We start from the raw sequence: 21,069 nt of genomic DNA on the forward strand, positions 1-21,069 counted from the left end.
GAAGAAATGGACAAATTCTTAGAAAGGTATAAGTTTCCAAGACTGAATCAGGAAGAAATAGAAAATATGAACAGACCAATCACAAGTAATGAATTTGAAACTGTGATTAAAAATCTTCCAACAAACAAAAGCCCAGGACCAGATGGCTTTACAGGTGAATTCTATCAAACATTTAGAAAAGAGCTAACACCCATCCTTCTCAAACTCCTCCAAAAAATTGCAGAGGAGGGAACACTCCCAAACTCATTCTATGAGGCCATCATCACCCTGATACCAAAACCAGACAAAGATACTACAAAAAAAGAAAATTACAGACCAATATCACTGATAAATATAGATGCAAAATCCTCAACAAAATACTAGCAAACAGAATCCAACAACACGTTACAAGGATCATACACCATGATCAAGTGGGATTTATCCCAGGGATGCAAGGATTCTTCAATATATGGAAATCAATCAATGTGATACACCATATTAACAAATTGAAGAATAAAAACCACATGATCATCTCAATAGATGCAGAAAAAGCTTTTGACAAAATTCAACGCTCATTTATGATAAAAACTCTCCAGAAGGTGGGCATAGAGGGAACCTACGTCAACATAATAAAGTCCATATACGACAAACCCACAGCAAACATCATTCTCAATGGTGAAAAACTGAAAGCATTTCCTCTAAGATCAGGAGAAAGACAAGGATGTCCACTCTCACCACTATTATTCAACATAGTTTTGGAAGTCCTAGCAAACAGCAATTAGAGAAGAAAAAGGAATACAAATTGGAAAGGAAGAAGTAAAACTGTCACTGTTTGCAGATGACATGATACTATACATCGAGAATCCTAAAGATGCCACCAGAAAACTACTAGAGCTAATCAATGAATTTGGTAAAGTTGTAGGATACAAAATTAATGCACAGAAATATCTTGCATTCCTATACACTAATGATGAAAAATCTGAAAGAGAAATTAAGGAAACACTCCCATTTACCATTGCAACAAAAGAATAAAATACCTAGGAATAAACCTACCTAGGGATACAAAAGACCTGTATGCAGAAAACTATAAGACACTGATGAAAGAAATTAAAGATAATACCAACAGATGGAGAGATATACCATGTTCTTGGATTGGAAGAATCAATATTGTGAAAATGACTATACTACCCAAAGCAATCTACAGATTCAATGCAATCCCTATCAAATTACCAATGGCATTTTTTACAGAAATAGAACAAAAAAACTTAAAATTTGTATGGAGACACAAAAGACCCTAAATAGCCAAAGCAGTCTTGAGGGAAAAAAAACAGAGCTGGAGGAATCAGACTCCCTGACTTCAGACTATAGTACAAAGCTACAGTAATCAAGACAATATGGTATTGGCACAAAAACAGAAACATAGATCAATGGAACAAGATAGAAAGCCCAGAGGTAAAACCACATACCTTTGGTCAAGTAATCTATGACAAAGGAGGCAAGGATATACAATGGAGAAAAGACAGTCTCTTCAATAAGTGGTGCTGGGAAAACTGGACAGCTACATGTAGAAGAATGAAATTAGAACACTCCCTAACACCATACACAAAAAGAAACTGAAAATGGATTAGAGACCTAAATGTAAGACTGGACACTATAAGACTCTTAGAGGAAAACATAGGAAGAACACTCTTTGACATAAATCACGGCAAGATCTTTTTTGATCCACCTCCTAGAGTAATGGAAATAAAAACAAAAATAAACAAATGGGACCTAATGAAACTTCAAAGCTTTTGCACAGCAAAGGAAACCATAAACAAGACGAAAAGACAACCTTCAGAATGGGAGAAAATATTTGCAAACGAATCAATGGACAAAGGATTAATTTCCAAAGTATATAAACAGCTCATGCAGCTCAATATTCAAAAAACAAACAACCCAATCCAAAAATGGGCAAAAGACCTAAACAGACATTTCTCCAAAGAAGACATACAGATGGCCAAGAAGCACATGAAAAGCTGCTCAATATCACTAATTATTAGAGAAATGCAAATCAAAACTACAATGAGTATCATCTCACACCAGTTAGAATGGGCTTCATCAGAAAATCTATAAACAACAAATGCTGGAGAGGGTGTGGAGAAAAGGGAACCCTCTTGTACTGTTGGTGGGAATGTAAATTCATACAGCCACTATGGAGAACAGTATGGAGGTTCCTTAAAAAACTAAAAATAGAATTACCATATGATCCAGCAATCCCACTACTGGGCATATACCCTGAGAAAACCACAATTCAAAAAGACACATGCACCCCAATGTTCATTGCAGCACTATTTACAATAGCCAGGTCATGGAGGCAACCTAAATGCCCATTGACAAACAAATGGATAAAGAAGATGTGGTACATATATACAATGGAATATTACTAGCCATAAAAAGGAATGAAATTGGGTCATTTGTTGAGACGTGGATGGATCTAGATAGAGACTGTCATACAGAGTGAAGTAAGTCAGAAAGAGAAAAACAAATATCATATATTAACGCATATCTGTGCAACCTAGAAAAATGGTACAGATGAACCGGTTTGCAGGGCAGAAATAGAGACAGATGTAGAGAACAAACGTATGGACACCAAGGGGGGAAAGCGGCGGGGGTTGGGGGGTGGGGGGATGAATTGGGAGATTGGAATTGACATGTATACACTGATGTGTGTAAAATTGATGACTAATAACAACCTGCTGTATATATAAAAAAGGTGCTAATAGGGAAGGACTCTAAGACACATCAATAAGTAAGAAAAATACGGTGTAGAATGGAGAGTTATGCTGCATTTGCATAAAAAGTAAGAATGATTTTTCTGCTTTTTGAAAAAAAAAAAAAGAATTCGCCTGCCAATGCAGGGGACACGGGTTCAATCCCTGATCCGGGAAGATCCCACATGCCGCGGAACAACTAAGCCCGTGCGCCACAACTACTGAGCCTGCGCTCTAGAGCCCACAAGCCACAAGTACTGAGCCCACATGCCACAACTACTGAAGCCCACACCCCTAGAGCCCGTGCTCCGCAAGAAGAGAAGCCACTGCAATGAGAAGCCCACACACTGCCACAAAGAGTGGCCTCCGCTCGCTGCAACTAGAGAAAGCCCATGCGCAGCAACAAAGACCCAACGCAACCAAAAATAAATAAATAAATTTTAAAAAAGAAAGAAAGAAAATAAATTGCCAAGCAGCAGATGAAAAGAACCTAGTCTTGGACATGAGGTAATTTTCTAATCATCAATCCTCTTTGTAAATGTAGGATGTTAAAATTGGACCTAAAGTTTGTAAGATCAGGATTTTTCAATATTAATGAGGTTTTTTCTTCCAGTTTTATTGAGATATAAGTGACATACAGCACTTATACAGATAAGCTTAAGATATGTAGCATAATGATTTGATTTACTTACATGGTGAAGTGATTATCACAATATGTTTAGTAAACATCTCATATGAATACAAAATTAAAGAAATAGAAAAAAATGTTTTCCTTGTGATGAGAACTCGTAGGCTTTACTCTCTTAACAACTTTCATCTATAACACACAGCAGTGCTCATTATGTTGATCATGTGGTACATTACATCCCTAGTGCTTATTTATCTTGTAACTGGAAGTTTGTACCTTTTGACCATCTTCCTCCAATTTCTCCTCCCCTCACCCCAGCCACTGGTAGCCACAAATCTGATCTGTCAGATCAGGACTTCTATCCTTTGTACCATATTTTAGGCTAAAAATTATCATTCTCATAATGCAGAATGGAGGTTAGTTACCTTTAGAGTCAAGAAAAGTAAAAACAAAAGCTAGAATTTTCAGTACTTACTGTGCACAGTGTTTGAAGTGTCTTACATGTATTAATTTCTTGTTCACAATCTTCTGTTGGCTTCCCATCCCACTCAGAGTAAAATACAGAATCTTCACCATGCTATCATGTCCAGCGTGAGCTGGCACCGGATACTGCTCTCCCTTCCTCCGCATGGCCTCCCCTTATTCCTTGAACACAGTTGGTGCTCTTCTGCCTCAGGGCCTTTGACCTTGCTATTCTCACTAGCTGGGTTATGCCTTTCCCCACTGAACTGCCTGGTGCTCTCCCTCACCTCCTGCAGGTCAGACTTTCCATGTCTCCCTCCTTATGTAACACGGGTGTGTGCACCGTACACCCACCATCACTCTCCTCCCCTTCAACCCTTTTTCCCTGCTTTATTTATTTATTTTTGTATCACCCTCTGATAAATTATTTATTGTCTGTCTGCCCCCAGTGGATTACAGACTCCATTAAACCTGGCGCTTTGTTTTATTCACAGAAACATGTTCTCAGAACAATGCCTGACGCATAGTAATGTTCACTAAGTATTTATTGAATGAATGCATAAATTTAGTCCATATAAAAAGCCATTAGAGAAACATACCCATGTATCTTTGGGGGCTGAAATATATGTTTCCATAGTGGCCAAGACCCTCTGGTTTAGCTGGATCTAGTTAACCTGGGCCAAGATGTCCAAGATGCAGAGCAGTGTGGGAAGATCTGCCCTCCTGGTTCATTCCAGCCTACAGCAGGGACAGCTAGAGGCGGTGGCCTACAGCCCTCTTGGGGCTGGGATGACTGCTCTTTTCCTGAGAAGAATGAGATTAGGTGAAGGTCCCACTGAGGGCTGGCAGCATCTGCTGGAAATAAACTTGGAAGAAGTGACATAGCTGGATAAAGTGGGGAATCATAAGAATGTTATGGAATGTTCGAGGTTCCCAAATAAATGTGTTCTCAGGGGAGAGCTGGACACTACACAGATGGACTGAAATTCTAAGTGGCAAACATCCCACTGAGCAGTGCTCTGGAGGAGGACTGGGCCCTGAAAGCCGTCGAATGTATTTTGAAGAATTTCACTCCAACCTGAGATGATCTCTTCAATTATTCTTCAGGTTGCTGTTCAAAGGAATCTGGGTTTTCTCCAAAGGAAGCCAGGTGACCAGGTTTCCTTTGGAACCCGAGTCAGGCAACTAACCATACTTCAGAAGCTGGACTCTGTGTCTTATGCCTCCACCCTAAAACTGCAACAGAACTGAGCTTCCATATATCATAGAACAAAGTAGGGAGCTTATCTGCTTAAGAAGCAGCATGGTTGAAATAATGAGACTCTGAGAAGGAAGCTGTGTCTCATCTTACCAGCTGCTTACTTCCTGAAAAGCTGTACAAGAAAATAACATGTTCATGACCGGAATGTTTAAGTCAGCTAGGTGATCGTGCTGATTAAAAGATTCCTATGGGAAATATTTTGGTAAAGTAAATAATCCTTAGCTTATAGATTCAAAACTGAAACACATTTCTAAACTTCCCGTTTTCACACAGCAAAGTCTCTCTTTATCGGCCTGTTTCACCTCTGAAAGCCACCTTGCTGAATTTCAGTATCAGTTATGCCAAATAACCATCTCTTGGCTGTGAAAGGATTTTCCTGCAGCCTCTCAAAGACAAGGACAGATGGCGTTCCATTGGGGGTAGTCCCAGCTCTTTGTTTTAGCAAATATTGACACTTCTGTAGGAAACAGATCCAGATACTGTTTCTTCCTAACTCATTCTGGCAGTTCTGAAGGTTTGGAGATATTTAGTGCAACGGAATTGGGAAAGTGCACTTACCACTGAATTAAGAAAGACATACATCAGGGTGAGTCATGTTCATGGTTAATTGATGCTTGTAAGAGTCACAAAGTAGTAAATAACACACTGTGATCACAAAGCACTTTCAAACAGAAATAAGACAGAAAGGGAGAAAGGAGACAACTGAAGGAAAATGCACTCCAAAAAAATTCCAGTTACTGTATGAAACTCTTTTTTTTTAAGATCCTTTCTAATCTAGATGTTAGTAACAGCAAGGTTATGATAGTTTTATTCAGAAAATTAGGGAATATTTACTGTAACTCAAAATTAGGATATATTGATGAAAAGGACTGAAAGTCATCATACATGGTCCTTTCGGGAGAGTAATTGGCAGACTATATCTAACTCCTCTAAAAGTTTATATTCTTTCACTCAAAAATTTGGGGGAATTCTTGCTATAGAAATAATCAGATATGTGCCCAAAATTAGGTCTAAAAGAAGTTTATTGTAAAATTGTTTATAATAGTGAAAATATATGACAACAACCTAAAATTTATCAGTAGTAACCTCTAACTAAATCAAGGCACATCTGTGCTCTGGGATATTTTGCAGCTTATAAAGATGACAGTGTGGAACTGTATTTGCTTATAGTGGTTTTTAAAAAGCAGTTACAAAAACAATTTGTTACAAAAACAAATTATTTTTATAAAAATTGTTATATAACTTACATATGGTATTATATAAATTATAAAAATTATTTTAATAAAAATAATATAAATACAGGTGTGTATACTGTTGGGTGGGGAAATTCTAGGTGATTTCAAGTTCCTATTTCCTTTCTCTCTTATCTGTTGGTGTTGTTTTACAAGGAGCACATATTACTTCTATCATCAGGAGGAAAACTGAAAGTTATTTCAAGTTTGTAGGAAGGAAGTCACAGATAAGTTTTTATCAACTTCTCTTACAAAAGCCTGATGCAGTGTTTTGCTGGGGCCTCCCAGCAGGTGAGAGGTGGGGGACAGGACAAGAGTCAGTGCAGATGGAGCCTTGAAGGTAAGACACAAGGATGAGGCCCAAGGTTCAGGTGGTTTCCAAGACGAGCCACCCACCCATCTGCCCTTCCCTGAACAGGCCTCCTGAGTGCTAATGTCGTAACTCCTGTTTCAGCGACGCTCCTTCCTCTATCCTGCCTCTGATGTTGCCATGAACGTGACAGTACCCAGAGTATCCCAGTCTTTACGCAGGGACAAAAATCGTTCTTCTATAATAACAAGAACAAAACAAAAAGAGAAGGAAAATTGTAAAATTATGTGTATTCCATTCCTAGAAATGCCCTAACAAATGACATAAAAACCTGGTGGCTTAAAACAACAGAAATGTGTTCTTTCACAGTTCCAGGGACCTGGAAGTCTGAAATCAAACCGCGGGCAGGCTGTGCTGCCTCTGAAGCCTCAAGGGGAGAATCTTTCCTGCCTTCTTCCAGCTTCTGGTGGCTTGTTCAGCATTAACTCCAATCTCTGCCTCTGTCTTCGCATCACCTCCTTCTCTATAGGTGTGTGTGTCCTTGTCTGTCTCTTAAAAGGACACTCACATTGGATTCAGGGCTCATCCTAATTCAGTATGATGTCACCTCAATCCTTACCTTAGTTACATCTGCAAAGACCCTATTTCCAAAAAAGGTCACAGTCTGAGGTTTTGTGTGGTGACATGAAATCAGGGGGGTCTATCCAACCTACTACAATATCATAGACAACATTTGGTCAGCAAGCAGAAACTATGACTAGTATATACCTTTTTAAAAGGTGGGCGAAGGCAGGCAGAGGTTGGCAGGGGCTCAGAAGCAGATCTAGATGGCCCAGGAAGCCCCGCCTTCTGTTCTTGCATCAATAGTTTGGCAATCAGAAGGCTGCTGCTGAGTTAAGATCAGATAGAGATTCCAGAATTCAGGAAGATAAAACTAGGAATTAGAGAAAACCAGCAGGGACAAAGAAACAGTTAGGCAGGAACTGGTTAATGATGTGAATCAGTAAAGAGAACATTATAGCTGCTATCAAAACTACAAATATGCTTAAGGGAGATGATTAAGCAAATGAGAGAGTTCAGGTGCTAAACGAAACCTCCGTTAGGTAATTTTTAAAAACCGTCAACCTTATGGAATAATGATCAGGGTCATGGCCTCAAAACGAGTTTCTTATAGCAAAGGAGCAATACATCAGTCCTCTGTAAACTGTACCTATATTAATTCTCAATGGTGGTTGCTTGGGTTTTCTACTTTGTGAATGATCAGTGACTTGCCCCACAACCCAACTTATGTGCTGCTTCCCTATCATCAAATAGTGTAAAGTTGGAGAGTGAAGATCAATTGGAGTGTTAGACTTTCAGAATGTCATCAGACGGGGCATGTGCAAAAAAAGTAAGGAAGATGCATCACAAAGATGCAAACTTGTCAGAGAGAGATGCCTTTCAGATTCTTCTTCTAGTTGGAGATGGTTAAGAGTGGAGTGTATTGTCTTTTGCTTTCTTTTCTAAAGTTGTGCGGTGGTGCTTTAGGTCTGATAGCCTCATAGTTAAGTGAGAACACAGACCTGGTAGTAATTTTTTTTTCAGGTTTTAAAACTTTTTATTTGCATATTTAAAAAAATTGTGCGTTCCACTAATTAAAATCGTTTGAACAACAACAAATGGCACTCTGATTAAACTGCATTTTACAGCCCTCAGGACACTGTGGACCAGCTTGCGCTTTACTCCAGATTTCACTGTCGTCCCACCCAGCCTCCTCCTTCACCAACATGCAAGTTCTTTTCCTTCCCTGCCAGCCAGACAGGCGGGCGGACGGGAGAGGCAGGCGCGGCCTTTGTTGTTAGTAGTTCTCCATTCTTTGATGTGAAAAGGGGCAGCACAGTCATTTAAACTTGATCCAACCTATTTGCATCTTACCAAGTTAAACAGCTGAAAGAAGTAAAATAAGGAGGCAGTGCTTGTGGAATGTACAGTGCATATTGGCGGCGCGCGCCTCATTTACGACTCACCTGCTTGCTTCTCCTGTTCAATCGTTTCTTTTGAAGGCAGTGGATTTTTCTCTTGCGTTTCTGTTTTCTTCAACTTCGACTTATTGAATTTCTCAGTCTCACCCATATCGGGTTTGTCAGACACGGCTGCAGAGGAAGCAGAGTGAGTTGCGAGCGAGCTGAAGTCCGGTCTGCGCGGTGGTCGCTGCCGAGTGCCTGAATTTAGTAGTCATCTAACATAGTCATCAGTGGTCACCAGGACTTTCAGGGACACTCAAGGTGAGAAGGGAACTTAGAAACCTGGCCAGTTCAAGTTCTGACTGTGCAGGTGAGAGGTGCAGCGTCCAGAGATATAGGTGCCCTTCCCAAAATGACTTGCTTGGGCCAAACCGGGATTAGACTGGGGAATCCCAAGCTCTCGCCACATACGTACCATCGGCTTTGACCATTCTCATCAGGCATCATTTCTGTTTTCTTTTAAATTTTATTTTATTGAAGTATAGTTGATTTACAATGTTGTGTTAATTTCTGCTATACGGCAAAGTGATTCATACATATATATACATTCTTTTTCATATTCTTTTCCATGATGGTTTGTCACAGGATATTGAATGTAGTTCCCTGTGCTATACAGTAGGACCTTGTTGTTTATCCATTCTATATATAATATTGATAGTTTGCATCTGCTAACCCCAAACCCCCTCCCCCTTGGCAACCAAAAGTCTGTTCTCTATGTCTGTGAGTCTGTTTCTGTTTCGTAGATAAGTTCATTTGTGTCATATTTTAGGTTCCACATATAAGCGATATCATATAATATTTGTCTTTCTCTGTCTGACTTACTTCACTTAGTATGATAATCTCTAGGTCCATCCATGTTGTTTCAGTCAGCATTTCTTAAACACTCAGACTGTCAGTGTAAAGTGCTGCTCTGCCTTGAACAAGCCATTCTAGTTTTGCATTTGTGTGCTAATTGCCTATGAGTGGCTAAAATAATATTTTTAGTCAAAAAGAGCTAGATACCCAGTAGTGCTGAGTAAATGGTTTCTGAATGAATAGAATGCAAAATAAGACCAAGGGACAGATGTGGCAAAGACAGATATCCACCCTTTCCCTTTGGTCTTGGGAGGACAGTTAGGCCCACCTCCCAAGCCTCCATTGCACTTAGGTGAGGCCACATGGCCAAGTTCTGACCAATGGCATGTGAGCGGAAGTCATGGGGGCCACTTCTGGGTTTGGCCCATAAAATCCTCCTCTGCTTGCTCTTTACTCTCTTTCTCCATATGCCAGCTGAATGGAGAGGATGCTGAGGACCCAGAGGAGGACAGAGCCACATAAGAAGAGGGCCTGTGTCCTCAAATGACCCCAGAGAGCACAGACTCCCCTTATCCTAAACCCTCTTCTGGACTGTGAAATAAGAAAGTAAACTTTCATTGGGTTAAGCCACTGAGTCTGGGAGTTGTTTATTATAGTGGTTCGCCACACTGACTAGGTTTGTGGTTAAACAGAACAGGCCCACGATAGCTTAGGGGTCCAGCATTCTGGATGTGATAGACAGGACGAGGGTTGGCAATGGCAGTTCCCCTTTGCTCCCAAATGTCTCTACTGCAAACTTGTTGTAGATTTCTCATTCCCTGCCGACCGGCCTCACTCCAATGTCCCCTAGACCTCTCTTCTTAATTTCCTTTCTGTCCCTGCAATCCCCTTACACACACACACACACACACACACACACACACACACACACACACACACACACACACACACACACACACACACACACACACACACACACACACACACACACACACACACACACACAGCAACTGCAGACTTTGGAAGCTTGACCTGAATGTAAGAATTCACACCATAGAGACTAGGTGGCGGGCAGCAAAGCTATTTAGCTTGTGAGTTCCCTGGCACAGGCCTGGCCTTAAACATACTTCTCACATGAGGAGTCTTATGCCTCCGGGTCAGTGGCACGCATTTCACCCTGTGCACATCCTGCTTCCCTAATAAGACCGTAAGCGCTTGTCTTACACGTCTTTGTATCCCAATGACTGTCACCAACGGGTGCCTGCTTTGTCTGACGGTAATTGAGGCTGACGTGGATCCAGAGGAGTGAAAACTGTGCAGGGATCACCGCACCGCACAGGCTGCTCTAAATCCAGAGATGGTTATTTTTGTGTAAAAGATCAAGAAGGTGGAGCATCGTACGCAGAGACAAAACCAATACTTCAATTCCCCTGAAACTCTGCAGAGAAGATAAACTGCGAGCAGATTTTACACTTTCAAAAGCTGTGGGAAGAATGCAGTGATTGAGGAAGGGCATTCTCTCCTGCAGGAGCAGGAGGTTGAGTCATGAATAAACAAGCCAGACAGCACAGAGGAGGTGTGAACTGCAGTGGAAAGTGGAGAGATTGTGCATTTGAATTCTGACTCTGCCATTTACCACCGGCATGTCTGTGGGCACAGGGTATCATGACGCTGAACCTCAGTGTCCTTATCTAGATAATACAAAGTGGAGGTAATACGTACTTCATAGAGTTGCTGTGACTAGTAGATGAGATTGTGCCTGGAAAGGTCCCAGCACAGAGCAGGGTTCAGTACGTCGCAGCTCCTCCAATGACTGCCATGTGTGAACACACAGATGGTGAGCATCACCATCCCAAAGTCCAGAGCAACTTTCAGAAGATTATAGACTGATAAGAGAATGAGGATAAACTCTTCCTCTTCACGAAGTATCAGTTGATTCATCATCACCAAGACTGTTAGATATTAGATCGCAAATTAGGCCATTCATGAACCTATTTTGCAGAAGCCTTTGGCAAAATGTCTCAACAGTTGCAGAGTCATTTAAATTCTAGTGACTGTGCCTGTTTTGAAACTAGCTATGCTTAATTCTTCCTCCTAGATAATATGACTTATATCTTAATTTATGTCTTAGATTTTTAATATGCTATTAATCCTGGAATTTTTTTTTTGCTTAACCCTGGAATTTCTACCACGAATTTAAATTTCTTGTAGATAATATTAGCAGAAACTTTCTAAAAGAAGGATGCCAATGTTCGGACCTGTTTTCTTTCTTGCTTATTTTGTTTTGTTTTTATTTTTTGTGGTATGCGGGCCTCTCACTGTTGTGGCCTCTCCCGTTGCGGAGCACAGGCTCCGGACGTGCAGGCTCAGCGGCCATGGCTCACGGGCCCAGCCGCTCCGCGGCATGTGGGATCTTCCCAGACCGGGGCACAAACCCGTGTCCCCTGCATCGGCAGGTGGACTCCCAACCACTGCGCCACCAGGGAAGCCCTCTTGCTTATTTTGGATAGATAAAAGCGATTGCCATGGGAGAAGATGCTGATGCTTGTGGTCACCTCACAGCAGCCGACAGTGCCAGTGTTTTAGTGATATCTTTCATGCCAAGTTACAATCTTATATTTATAGGGGTAAGCCAAATTATTGCATGAAGGACCCAGAATGTACTACTGTAATGTTACTTCACAGTTACAACTGATTCATGGAGAATGTCACTAACCATACTACACAACTGCAGTTGCATTTTTAGTTTTTCCTTCCACTTGTCTGATGTCCACTTCTGACACAGGTTGTTAGTTAACTAGGCTGTGTAACAAATTAACTCCACAACTTAGTGGCTTGAAACATTTATTATCTTAGAGTCATTTCTGGGTCAGGAATCCGTGTGCAGCTTAGGTACATCCTTTGGCTTGGGTCTTTCACAGGGCTGCGATCAAGGAGTTGGCTAGGGCTACCATCGTCTCAAACCTCAACCAGGGAAGGATCTGCTTTAAGCTCGCTCAAATGGCTGCGGCAGGCCTCAGGTTCTCACTGGCTGTCGGCTGAAGACACCAGTGCCTTGCCACGTGAGCTCCTATATAGGGATCCTCACAGCACGGCAGCCCTCTCCAAGAGGGAGAGAGCAAGAGATGGAGAGAGAAGGTAGTGCTGTGTGAATGCTTTTATCCCCCCGAAATTCATGTGTTGACACCTACCCTCCAAGGTGATGGTATTACAAGGTGGGGCCTTTGGAAGGTGATTAGGTGATGAGTACAGAGCCATCATGAATGGGATAAGTGCCCTTAAGAAAGCAGCTGAGAAAGCTCCCTTGCTCCTTCCTCTCTGTGAGGATACAATCAGAAGCCAGCAGTCTACAACCCAGACAAGGGCTCTCACCAGAACCTAACCGTGCCGGCACCCTGACCTTGTACTTCCAGCCTTCAGAACTATAAGCAAATTTCTGCTGTTTGTAAGCCACACAGTTCTATGGTATTTTGTTATAGCAGCCCGACTAGGATAGTAAGCAAGACAGAAGACGCTGAGTCTTTTTGTAACCTAATCTTGGAAATGACATCCCATCACTTTTGCCATATTCTGTTTGTTAGAAGCAAGTCACCAGGTTCAGCCCACACTCGAGGAAAGGGGAGGACTAGAAGTCATCTTGGAACCTGCCTACCTCACAAGAATGCATTAAGTGCATCTCAAACTAATCCTGGTGAAGGACCAGCTTTTTTTCCCCAATTTGTTATAGGTCAGTACTTCCGTACAATTAAAAAAAAATTCATTTCTAGAAAAATTAAGTAACAAAAGTATACAAAAGCAAACCCACTGATCATGGGTTGGTTGTTACAACAATGTCAAATTACTATAAACATTTCTAAACACTCTCAATTCTATTACTCTCCTCATCTGAACTAGAAACAAGCAGTTTATGGACTGATCCCAGTTTTGGACTATCCTTTGAGTAGCACTGATTTAAGGATTTTAATAAACATAGATAACTTTTCAAGACTTTTACAAGGCAATGGTGGAGGTATTCTAGAAAAAAAAACAAAAAAGAAACCCCAACCAAACAAAAAAACCCATTCTCACTCCACTCTCTCTGCCTTCCTAAAAATGGGACCTTTTGTTATGTTGAAGGTCAAAGGTGTGTAGGACTGATGATGAGTCTCCTGTTTCATATTTGGCCTCAAGGTCCTTTCTGTGCCCCCCTTCTCACCAGTCCATAATCCACACATTTGAATTGAGCAGTCTGACAGATACTGTGATTATCAGCTCACATTTTAAAGGTGGAGGGTCAACCTCTATCGCCAACCACATTAGCAAGGAAGTTTGAAGGTCCTTCCTGTTCCTAGTCTATTAGGATCCCTCAAAACGCATCTCAAGTGTAAATGCCTCAATTCAACTGAAAAAAACATGTCTTGAGCTCCGACTGCGTGCAAGGTTCTAGGAGATACCACCTTAAAGAAGGTACCATCTCTGTTCTCACCTGGGTTACGGCACTTCCTGTATAGTCATTTATATCTCCAAAATATTTAGGCATTTGAGAACATTCTTTCCATCCCTAATGAAATCATATCCTATCCTTCACAGTGTTAGGCAGCTCAGTGGGTCCTCAGTAAAAACTGAGGTAAATATCTGAATTCAGCAGACGTTAACCAAGCCCAGAACCTGAATCCCTGTCCAGGGACTAAATGCTGTGAACAGGGCTACTGTCCCAAATCTCACTAACCCCGCGAGTGTCTCTCTTCCAGCCTCTTCACCACCCCATAACCCCACCCCCAAGGCTTAAAGCGGAAGCGACTTTGAAGAAGTCTGCTTCAGCTCCCCTGGTTCTCACGGGGCAAACTGACATCTGGTGTGAAGTTCTCATTACAGTAGGCCCAAGACAGAGGAGAAAACCAGGTGGAGGAAGGGGCCTTTAGAAACAAGTCTTGGGTCTTCCCTGGTGGCGCGGTGGTTGGGAGTCCGCCTGCCGATGCAGGGGGCACGTGTTCGTGCCCCGGGAGGATCCCACATGCCGCGGAGCGGCTGGGCCCGTGAGCCATGGCCGCTGAGCCTGCGTCCAGAGCCTGTGCTCCGCAACGGGAGAGGCCACAACAGCGAGAGGCCCGCGTACCGCAAAAAAAACCAAAAACCAAAAAACAAATCTTGCTCAACTTCTTACACAACTGCCAACCCTCAGGTAGGCATCACCACCTTCTGCCTCTCTGCCCTCCCCACCCCGCCCCGGAAGGAAATGGGAGTTAGTAAAACCTACAATGGCAAGGCCCAGTGCTGGGTACCACGCGGGCACAAAGGTGAGCCAAACAGGTTTTTTGCCCTCAAGAATTCATAATGGGCAAATCAGAACAATTTCAACTACAATGCAAAGTGAAAAGTGCCAAGTGTTGCAATGTTGGCATATGGAGAAATCACTGTGGGAGAACAGATGGGGGAAGAGAATCACAAATGGTGAAAATTCAGAGGATGTTATCTTTGGGTTAAGCCTTGGAGGATAGGTAGTACAAATAATGGGTAACACTCAGAGACTGCTTCCTACCTACCAGGTACTGTGGTTGGTGGTATACATACAGCTCATTTGGGGCTCACAACAGGTGTGCTGAGGGGGTGCTCTTATTAGTCCCATTTCACAGTGAGGAAACTGAGGCACAGAGAGTGACCAATTTGTCCAAGGTTCCAGGCTAGTAAGAAATGGAGGGGGCTTTGAAGTCATGCACGATAACTCTAGCGCTGGTGCTCTTAACCGTCACTTCAGGAGCAAAGGAGACCATGAGGGAAGGCAAAGGAGACCATGAGGGAAGGCATAGCCTCATGCAGGGGTAGCCCAGGACACAGGGAGGAGTCTGTGAGGCTGGAGCACAGGGTCGGGAGTTGGGGGAGGCGGGAGGGAACGGAGAGCAGTGCTGTTTGATCCTTACGGTAGCAGTGGAATCTATATGTCAAATTCTGGGCTTTACATTTAATATTTCCTCTGACTTCACCACATCCCTATTGGACAGGTACTACTATCCCCATTTTACAGATAAGAGAACTGAGGCACAGAGAAGTAACTTATTCAAGGTCACACGACTGGTAGTGGCGCTGGGATGTGAACCCACTGTGCCAGCTCAGTGTTCTCATGTGGGTGGAAGCCCTTTGCATGCTGCCCAGTGCCTCGACTCCCCCCCTCCTCGCCCCCCCCCCGCCCCCAGTCTACACATCCGGTCCATTCCCACCCACCTTTACCGCGGACCCCCTACTCCCACCCCGCGCATTCAGCCACAACCGCCCAGCCCACGGCCACAGGGTTGGGGGCCACTTGGCGCTCAGAACAACTTCTGCTCCCAGAAAGCTTTGCGTTCCCCCCAAATAAAGAGCCTTTGAGCCCGGGAGCCCCGCCCCACGCAGGCCTGGGGCGGCAGTGGGCGTGTCCCCGGCGGCGGCGCCCGCGGCCCGGGGCGGGGCCTGGTTGCAGCGCGCGGCTGCGGGGCAGCGGGGCGGCTAAGCTGGCTAGCTCTGCGCGTAGGTAGCTCCTCCTCCTCCGCCTCTCCCGAGCCGCAGGCACCTGGGCGGCTGCGGTGGAACTGTTTTTGTGCCCGGCTCCGGGGGCCCGCGACGGCCGCTGCACGCCCGGGTCCATTGTTTCTGTCTCTTCCGGGCAGGTGCCGGCGGCGCGCAGGGGCCGCACGTGCCCAAGCGGCGGCCGGCGCGCAGGGACCCGCGGGCGCCGGCAGGGGCGTCCCCGGGCGCGCGGCGGGGGATGAAGTACCTGAAGCCGTGGTGGTCGGACGGCGGCAGCCTCCTGCACCTCACCATCCTGCTTAGCTTGGCGGGGCTTCGCCTGGACCTGGACCTCTACCTGCTGCTCCCGCCGCGGACCCTGCTCGGAGATGAGCTTCTGCTCTCGGGCGGCCCGACGAGCCCTGCCTACGCGCTCAGCCCCTTCCCGGCCTCAGGAGGGTGGAGGCGCGCCGAGCTCCTGCACCCTAAGGGCCGGGAGCGGGACCCCGTGGCGCCGCCGGAGAGCCAGCTGCTCCGGGAGGTGCGCGCGCTGGGGGTCCCCTTCATTCCCTGCACCCGAGTGGACGCGTGGCTGGTGCACAGCGTGGCTGCCGGGGACGCCGACGGGGCCCACGCGCTGCTCGGCGCCGCCGCCGCCTCTTCGGCCGGAGGAGTGGGCGCCGGCGTGAACGGCGTTAGCCAGGCTGCGCCGGGTAGCGGCGGGAATCCCAGAGCGGCTCCGAGTAGCCCCTTGGCCGCCGGGGAGGAGGAGAAGGCTCCCGCGGAACCGACGGCTCAAGTGTCGGACGCCGGCGGACACGCGAGCGAGGTAACAGGAGAGCGGGACGCGAGCGGGGTGCTGGGGGACCTGGCCGGGAGACCTGGAGGGTAGCGAGGGACCTGGGGGGGCACCCCTGCGTTCTTCCACTCTCCACCCCCGGGGGACTGCGGGTTTGCGGACGACTGTGCGCCTCACTTTTTTGTGAATCCGAACGAAGCCTCTTAGTGCTGTCGCTGTGGCTCTTAGGCTTTTGGGAATGAAGTGCGTGAAATCATCCGTTAGGTTTTAGAGAACACCTTTCAGCTGTGTTTGACGGTGATCACGGGTAGTTCGGGGGTGGGGAGGGGAGACGGTATGCTGGAAATTTTCTGGCCCACTCTCTTCGTTCGGTACCTCGTGTAAGCTGAGATGTCTTTTTCTGGAACCGAAGGAGGCCTTGGCCCCCGGGAGAATGCACGTTTCTCTTAAGAACCATGCACCCGGCCCAACACGGTGGCCCCTCTGGATTTTAACCCATTGCAGTTCGTGTTTTGATGCGTCCCTGGATTAAGCAGCTGTGGTGAGTGTCAGCTCCGAGGCTAGCACACAAACGGACCTGCTCGTACCTAACCATGCCCCACACCTAACAATCCTCCAGCCCCCGGAACTCGTGTAACCCCTTTTTAGCATAAAGAAAACAGGTACCCTGACAGTCACCTAGTGACTAACAAGTCCCCTTTGGTTTGTAGGTTCAAACCTTTCAGTGTAACTTTCTTTTAAAACAAAGTTCACTGAGATCTGTTGACTGAAGCATCTGGTGCTACCAATGGCCAGTTGGAGTCTAAAGACGCAGCACAGCAATTTCCACAAAATGGGCCTTATCCACAGTTCCCTCAAAGGGGCCTTTTTCATTCTCTCTTGGCCCAAACCTTAGTGTTAACAGTCGGTAGTGATCAACAAGGGTTCCTCGGACGTTGTTTTTTGTGGACTGCAATCTTATGCAAAATGGGAATTGGGGCCAGACTGGTTTGTTTGCTGCTCTTCAGAATTGCCCTGTTTGTGTAGGCAGTTGCCAGACGAGCTTCTCCACCCTCTCCTGGAGGGGTCATTGTGCCGAAGTGCTGGGTGATTCAGTGTTATGCAGATCTGATCCCTTCCTCTTCCTGGGGCCGGAACTAATGGCGAGGGGGTTGGTGAGAGTCTCGGTGGGCTCCTGTCTGTTCAGAACACCAGGAGGGAAAGATTCTTTCAGCTCACTCGTCCAGTCTCTCTCTACCCTGTGGGGTGGTCTCACCTGCATCCCCTGCCCCTGCAGGAGTGGTACGCACTGCACTGCTACCTTTCCCGATCCTGCGACATACATGGATGAAAGCCAGTGCGGGCTGCCGACCCAGGTGGCACCCTGCCCTTATCACTGCTGAATGCCAGCCGGCCTGCAAAATGTGCGGTGAGGGAGATGAGGCTGTTCGCTCTTCAAGGACTTCCCTCCCCGGCCCAGCCTCTCCTGGTTGATACCTAGTTAGACCAGCAAGCCTGCCTTGGGGGAAGCTCTGAGGACCTAGGCCCAGCCAGACCTTGGATGCCCTGAGCCCAGATTTCCTGGGGGAGAGGGTGAGGTTCACGCTGGGCCATTCTTCTGGTGTTGCCTTCCCCAGCTGGCATGTGTGGACCTGCTGGACGTGGTAGCTGCTGGGATGACCTGATTTTGTTCATTCTGACGATGATCAGCTGTCGAGCATCTTACAGTTTTCGCAGCCAATTCACCTGTATTGGTAACACCTTTTACATGCCCTTATGAGGTCCACAGGCCAGGCATCCTTATATTCAATTCGTATTTAAGGAAAATAGAGGCCCACCGAGGCTGGGGGGCTTGGCTAAACCAACACAGTTAATGAGTGCCAGAAGTGGGTCTAGACCCTGAGCTCCCTGGCTCCCGGGCTGGCACATTAAGCATCTACGCTGTACTCAGGTTTTCTGTGCAAGCTTGCAGCTGGAATGGGGCAATGCGCCCCACTCCTGACCCTAGCACCACTGCTCTCCGATGCTGGATTGACTTTGAAAAGCAGATTGCACCATCCGTAATGCCAAAGTTACAGTTTGAAACCATGACTCTGGAGAACATGAGCTGAAAAAACAGCACTGGTTTTTGCAGTCAGCAAAGCTGCCTGTTGGGGCGTCACATAATAATCTGCCCTCATTATAGGTTACTTTAATCTCCCCTAGTCTCAGTGTTTCATCTGTTGAGTCGGAAAGTAATGCTTACCCTCAAGGGTGTGCCAGTGAAGTAGGAAAAGCACGTGTGAGGTGCCAGCCCGGTGCGTTGTTCTTCTTTTGTTCCCATCCTCAACCCACCCTCCTTAACCTGTCCCCACTCACATTATTCCCTTTTGTCTTGTTTGTCTATATGTCTGGCTTGGTTGTTTGTTTGTTAGTTAAGGGGGTGGAGTGTGTTGGAGCCAGACTGCCTGGTTTGGGATCCCAGCTCTACCACGCATTGCTGTGTGACCTCGGGCCATTTCTTAAGCAGTCTGTGCTTCATTCGCACCTGCACAATGGGAATAATAATGGTGCCTACCACAGGGGGTTGTTGTGAGAATTAAACAGTTCATTCCATGCAACAGGCTTAGAACTGCACCTGTCCCATCTTAAATGCTCAATAAATGTTAACTTCGAAGAGTGAGTGCTGTGCCCCATAGGAACGTCATAGTTTGTTTTGTTTTAAAATAGATAATTCTGGTGGCTTACATTTGAGCTGTAGGAGATTCCAGTTTTATAGTGTAACTTTCCATAATTTTTGTACATGTGCAAAAATATTTTGGAGTAGGGGATTTTCCAAGTATCAAAAGAAGTACTGCTTTGGTGTCACTTCTTAGTGGGGCTAATCATTAGCTGCAAACAGTACGTGGAATTCCCCAGGGTAGACAAGCTTCCCTTCTTAACCACAGCCATTCACTCCCAACCCGTGAAGCGCATGTTCTTCAAAGTCATGCATGGGTTCAACAAAGAAATGAACAGTTGTTGCGGAATCGTGTGTGTGAGCATATATGAAGATGGGGTGACTGCTAAAAGCCAGTATCCGTATTTCAGAGAACTGTTGCCACTTTACAACTGAGAGGGGTTGTGGTCATCTTGATGTGGTTTCATGCCCTGGGACAGACCGGGGACCCTCTGCTGGGAGAGTGCTACAGCAGGACATCAGATTTACTGTCCTTTGGACTTGGTTTCTTCAGGTCACAGGAAGAATCTGATACAGTCAATATTTGCTTCTAAAAGTAAAGGGAAGGGAAAGAAGGTCCTTGATGATAAAGTAAAAGTTGGTTTTTGTTTCAAAATCAAAGATAGTCCCTGATGCCCGGGCAATTGGAGATAGATGAAATATCAAACACTTGCCAGTTTTCAGCTCACAGCCATGGTACAGAGATAGTCTTATATGTAATTACATCCGTTGCAGTACAAGGTTTCACAGTAGACTTTGTTTTACTTACTAAAATATGCAGTGAAGATGCACCTATGGTCGTCTTATTGGAAAGGATGGCATGGGTCACTGCGTTAGTGTCCTAGGGCTTCTGCGACGAAGTACCACAAACCAGGTGGCTTAAACAACAAGAAATATATTGCCTTACTGTTCTGGGGGCAAAAAGTTGGAGATAAGGTCTCAGCAGGGTTCCTTCGCTCCTAGCTTCTGGTAGTTTGCTGGCAATCTTTGGCAACCCTTGGTTTCTACTGCATCACCCCAGTCTCTGCCTTCTGCACGTGGCATTGTCCCTGTACGCATGTCTGTAGCCAGATTTCCCTCTTTATAGGACACCAGTCATATAGGATTAGGGGCCCACCCTACTCATCCTAACTAATCACGTCAGCAACGACCCAGTTTCCAAATAAGGTCACATTCTGGGGCACTGAGGGCTGTGACTTCAACATATGAATTTCAAGGGACTCAAGCCAATCTGTTATGCAGTCACCATCTCTCTTTCCTGGCACCTCTTGGGGTGTTCGGCTTGCTTATCAAGTATATACTCCAGTTGTTGAAAACGAAGTCAGCCGTCCTGGAAGCAGCTAGGCTATGCGTAGTGGCATTTGCAGAAGGACTTGGTATAAGTTCATGAGGAAATCGGGGTTTTTTGCTGGCTTGATGTGCCACAACCCCCAGGAACCTTACTCCAGACTTCTTCCCAGTCAGCCCCCTTCACCCGAAGTGGTAGGTTACGGAGAGGTCATCTCTGCGGTGTATGAGTCTCCTCTTTGCTCCCCCTGCTTCTCAGCTCAACTCAGAATCTGCACCGGCGAGCAGACCCCGGCAGGCTGTTCTAGTGGTCAGTGTGCCGGGCCTGGAGTTAGACCGGCTTGGGTAGCTGTAGGTCTCAGCTCACCGCTGACTCGTTATATGACCCAGAGCACAGTTGTTGACCTCCCCGTGCCTTGGTTCTCAT

General features: G+C 45.6%; 2 protein-coding genes across 2 annotated transcripts in view; one reads left to right on the plus strand and one right to left on the minus strand.

Moving 5' to 3' along the window:
- Window positions 1–8,221: 8,221 nt before the first annotated feature.
- LOC137228603 (thymosin beta-4) lies at window positions 8,222–8,814 on the minus strand. The gene has a single exon (XM_067745541.1). The coding sequence runs from the start codon at window positions 8,732–8,734 to the stop codon at window positions 8,618–8,620; it is 117 nt and encodes a 38-aa protein (XP_067601642.1). The 5' UTR covers window positions 8,735–8,814; the 3' UTR covers window positions 8,222–8,617.
- Window positions 8,815–15,879: 7,065 nt separating this feature from the next.
- The window catches only part of NFE2L3 (NFE2 like bZIP transcription factor 3), a 37,491-nt gene continuing 32,301 nt past the window's right edge, over window positions 15,880–21,069 (plus strand). Inside the window, exon 1 of the mRNA XM_067746549.1 lies at window positions 15,880–16,708. Coding sequence (XP_067602650.1) covers window positions 16,139–16,708 — 570 coding nt within the window. The 5' untranslated portion in view covers window positions 15,880–16,138. The remainder of the gene's footprint in view (window positions 16,709–21,069) is intronic.

This window comes from Pseudorca crassidens, chromosome 8 (assembly GCF_039906515.1).
Source record: "Pseudorca crassidens isolate mPseCra1 chromosome 8, mPseCra1.hap1, whole genome shotgun sequence".
Lineage (NCBI taxonomy): Eukaryota > Metazoa > Chordata > Mammalia > Artiodactyla > Delphinidae > Pseudorca > Pseudorca crassidens.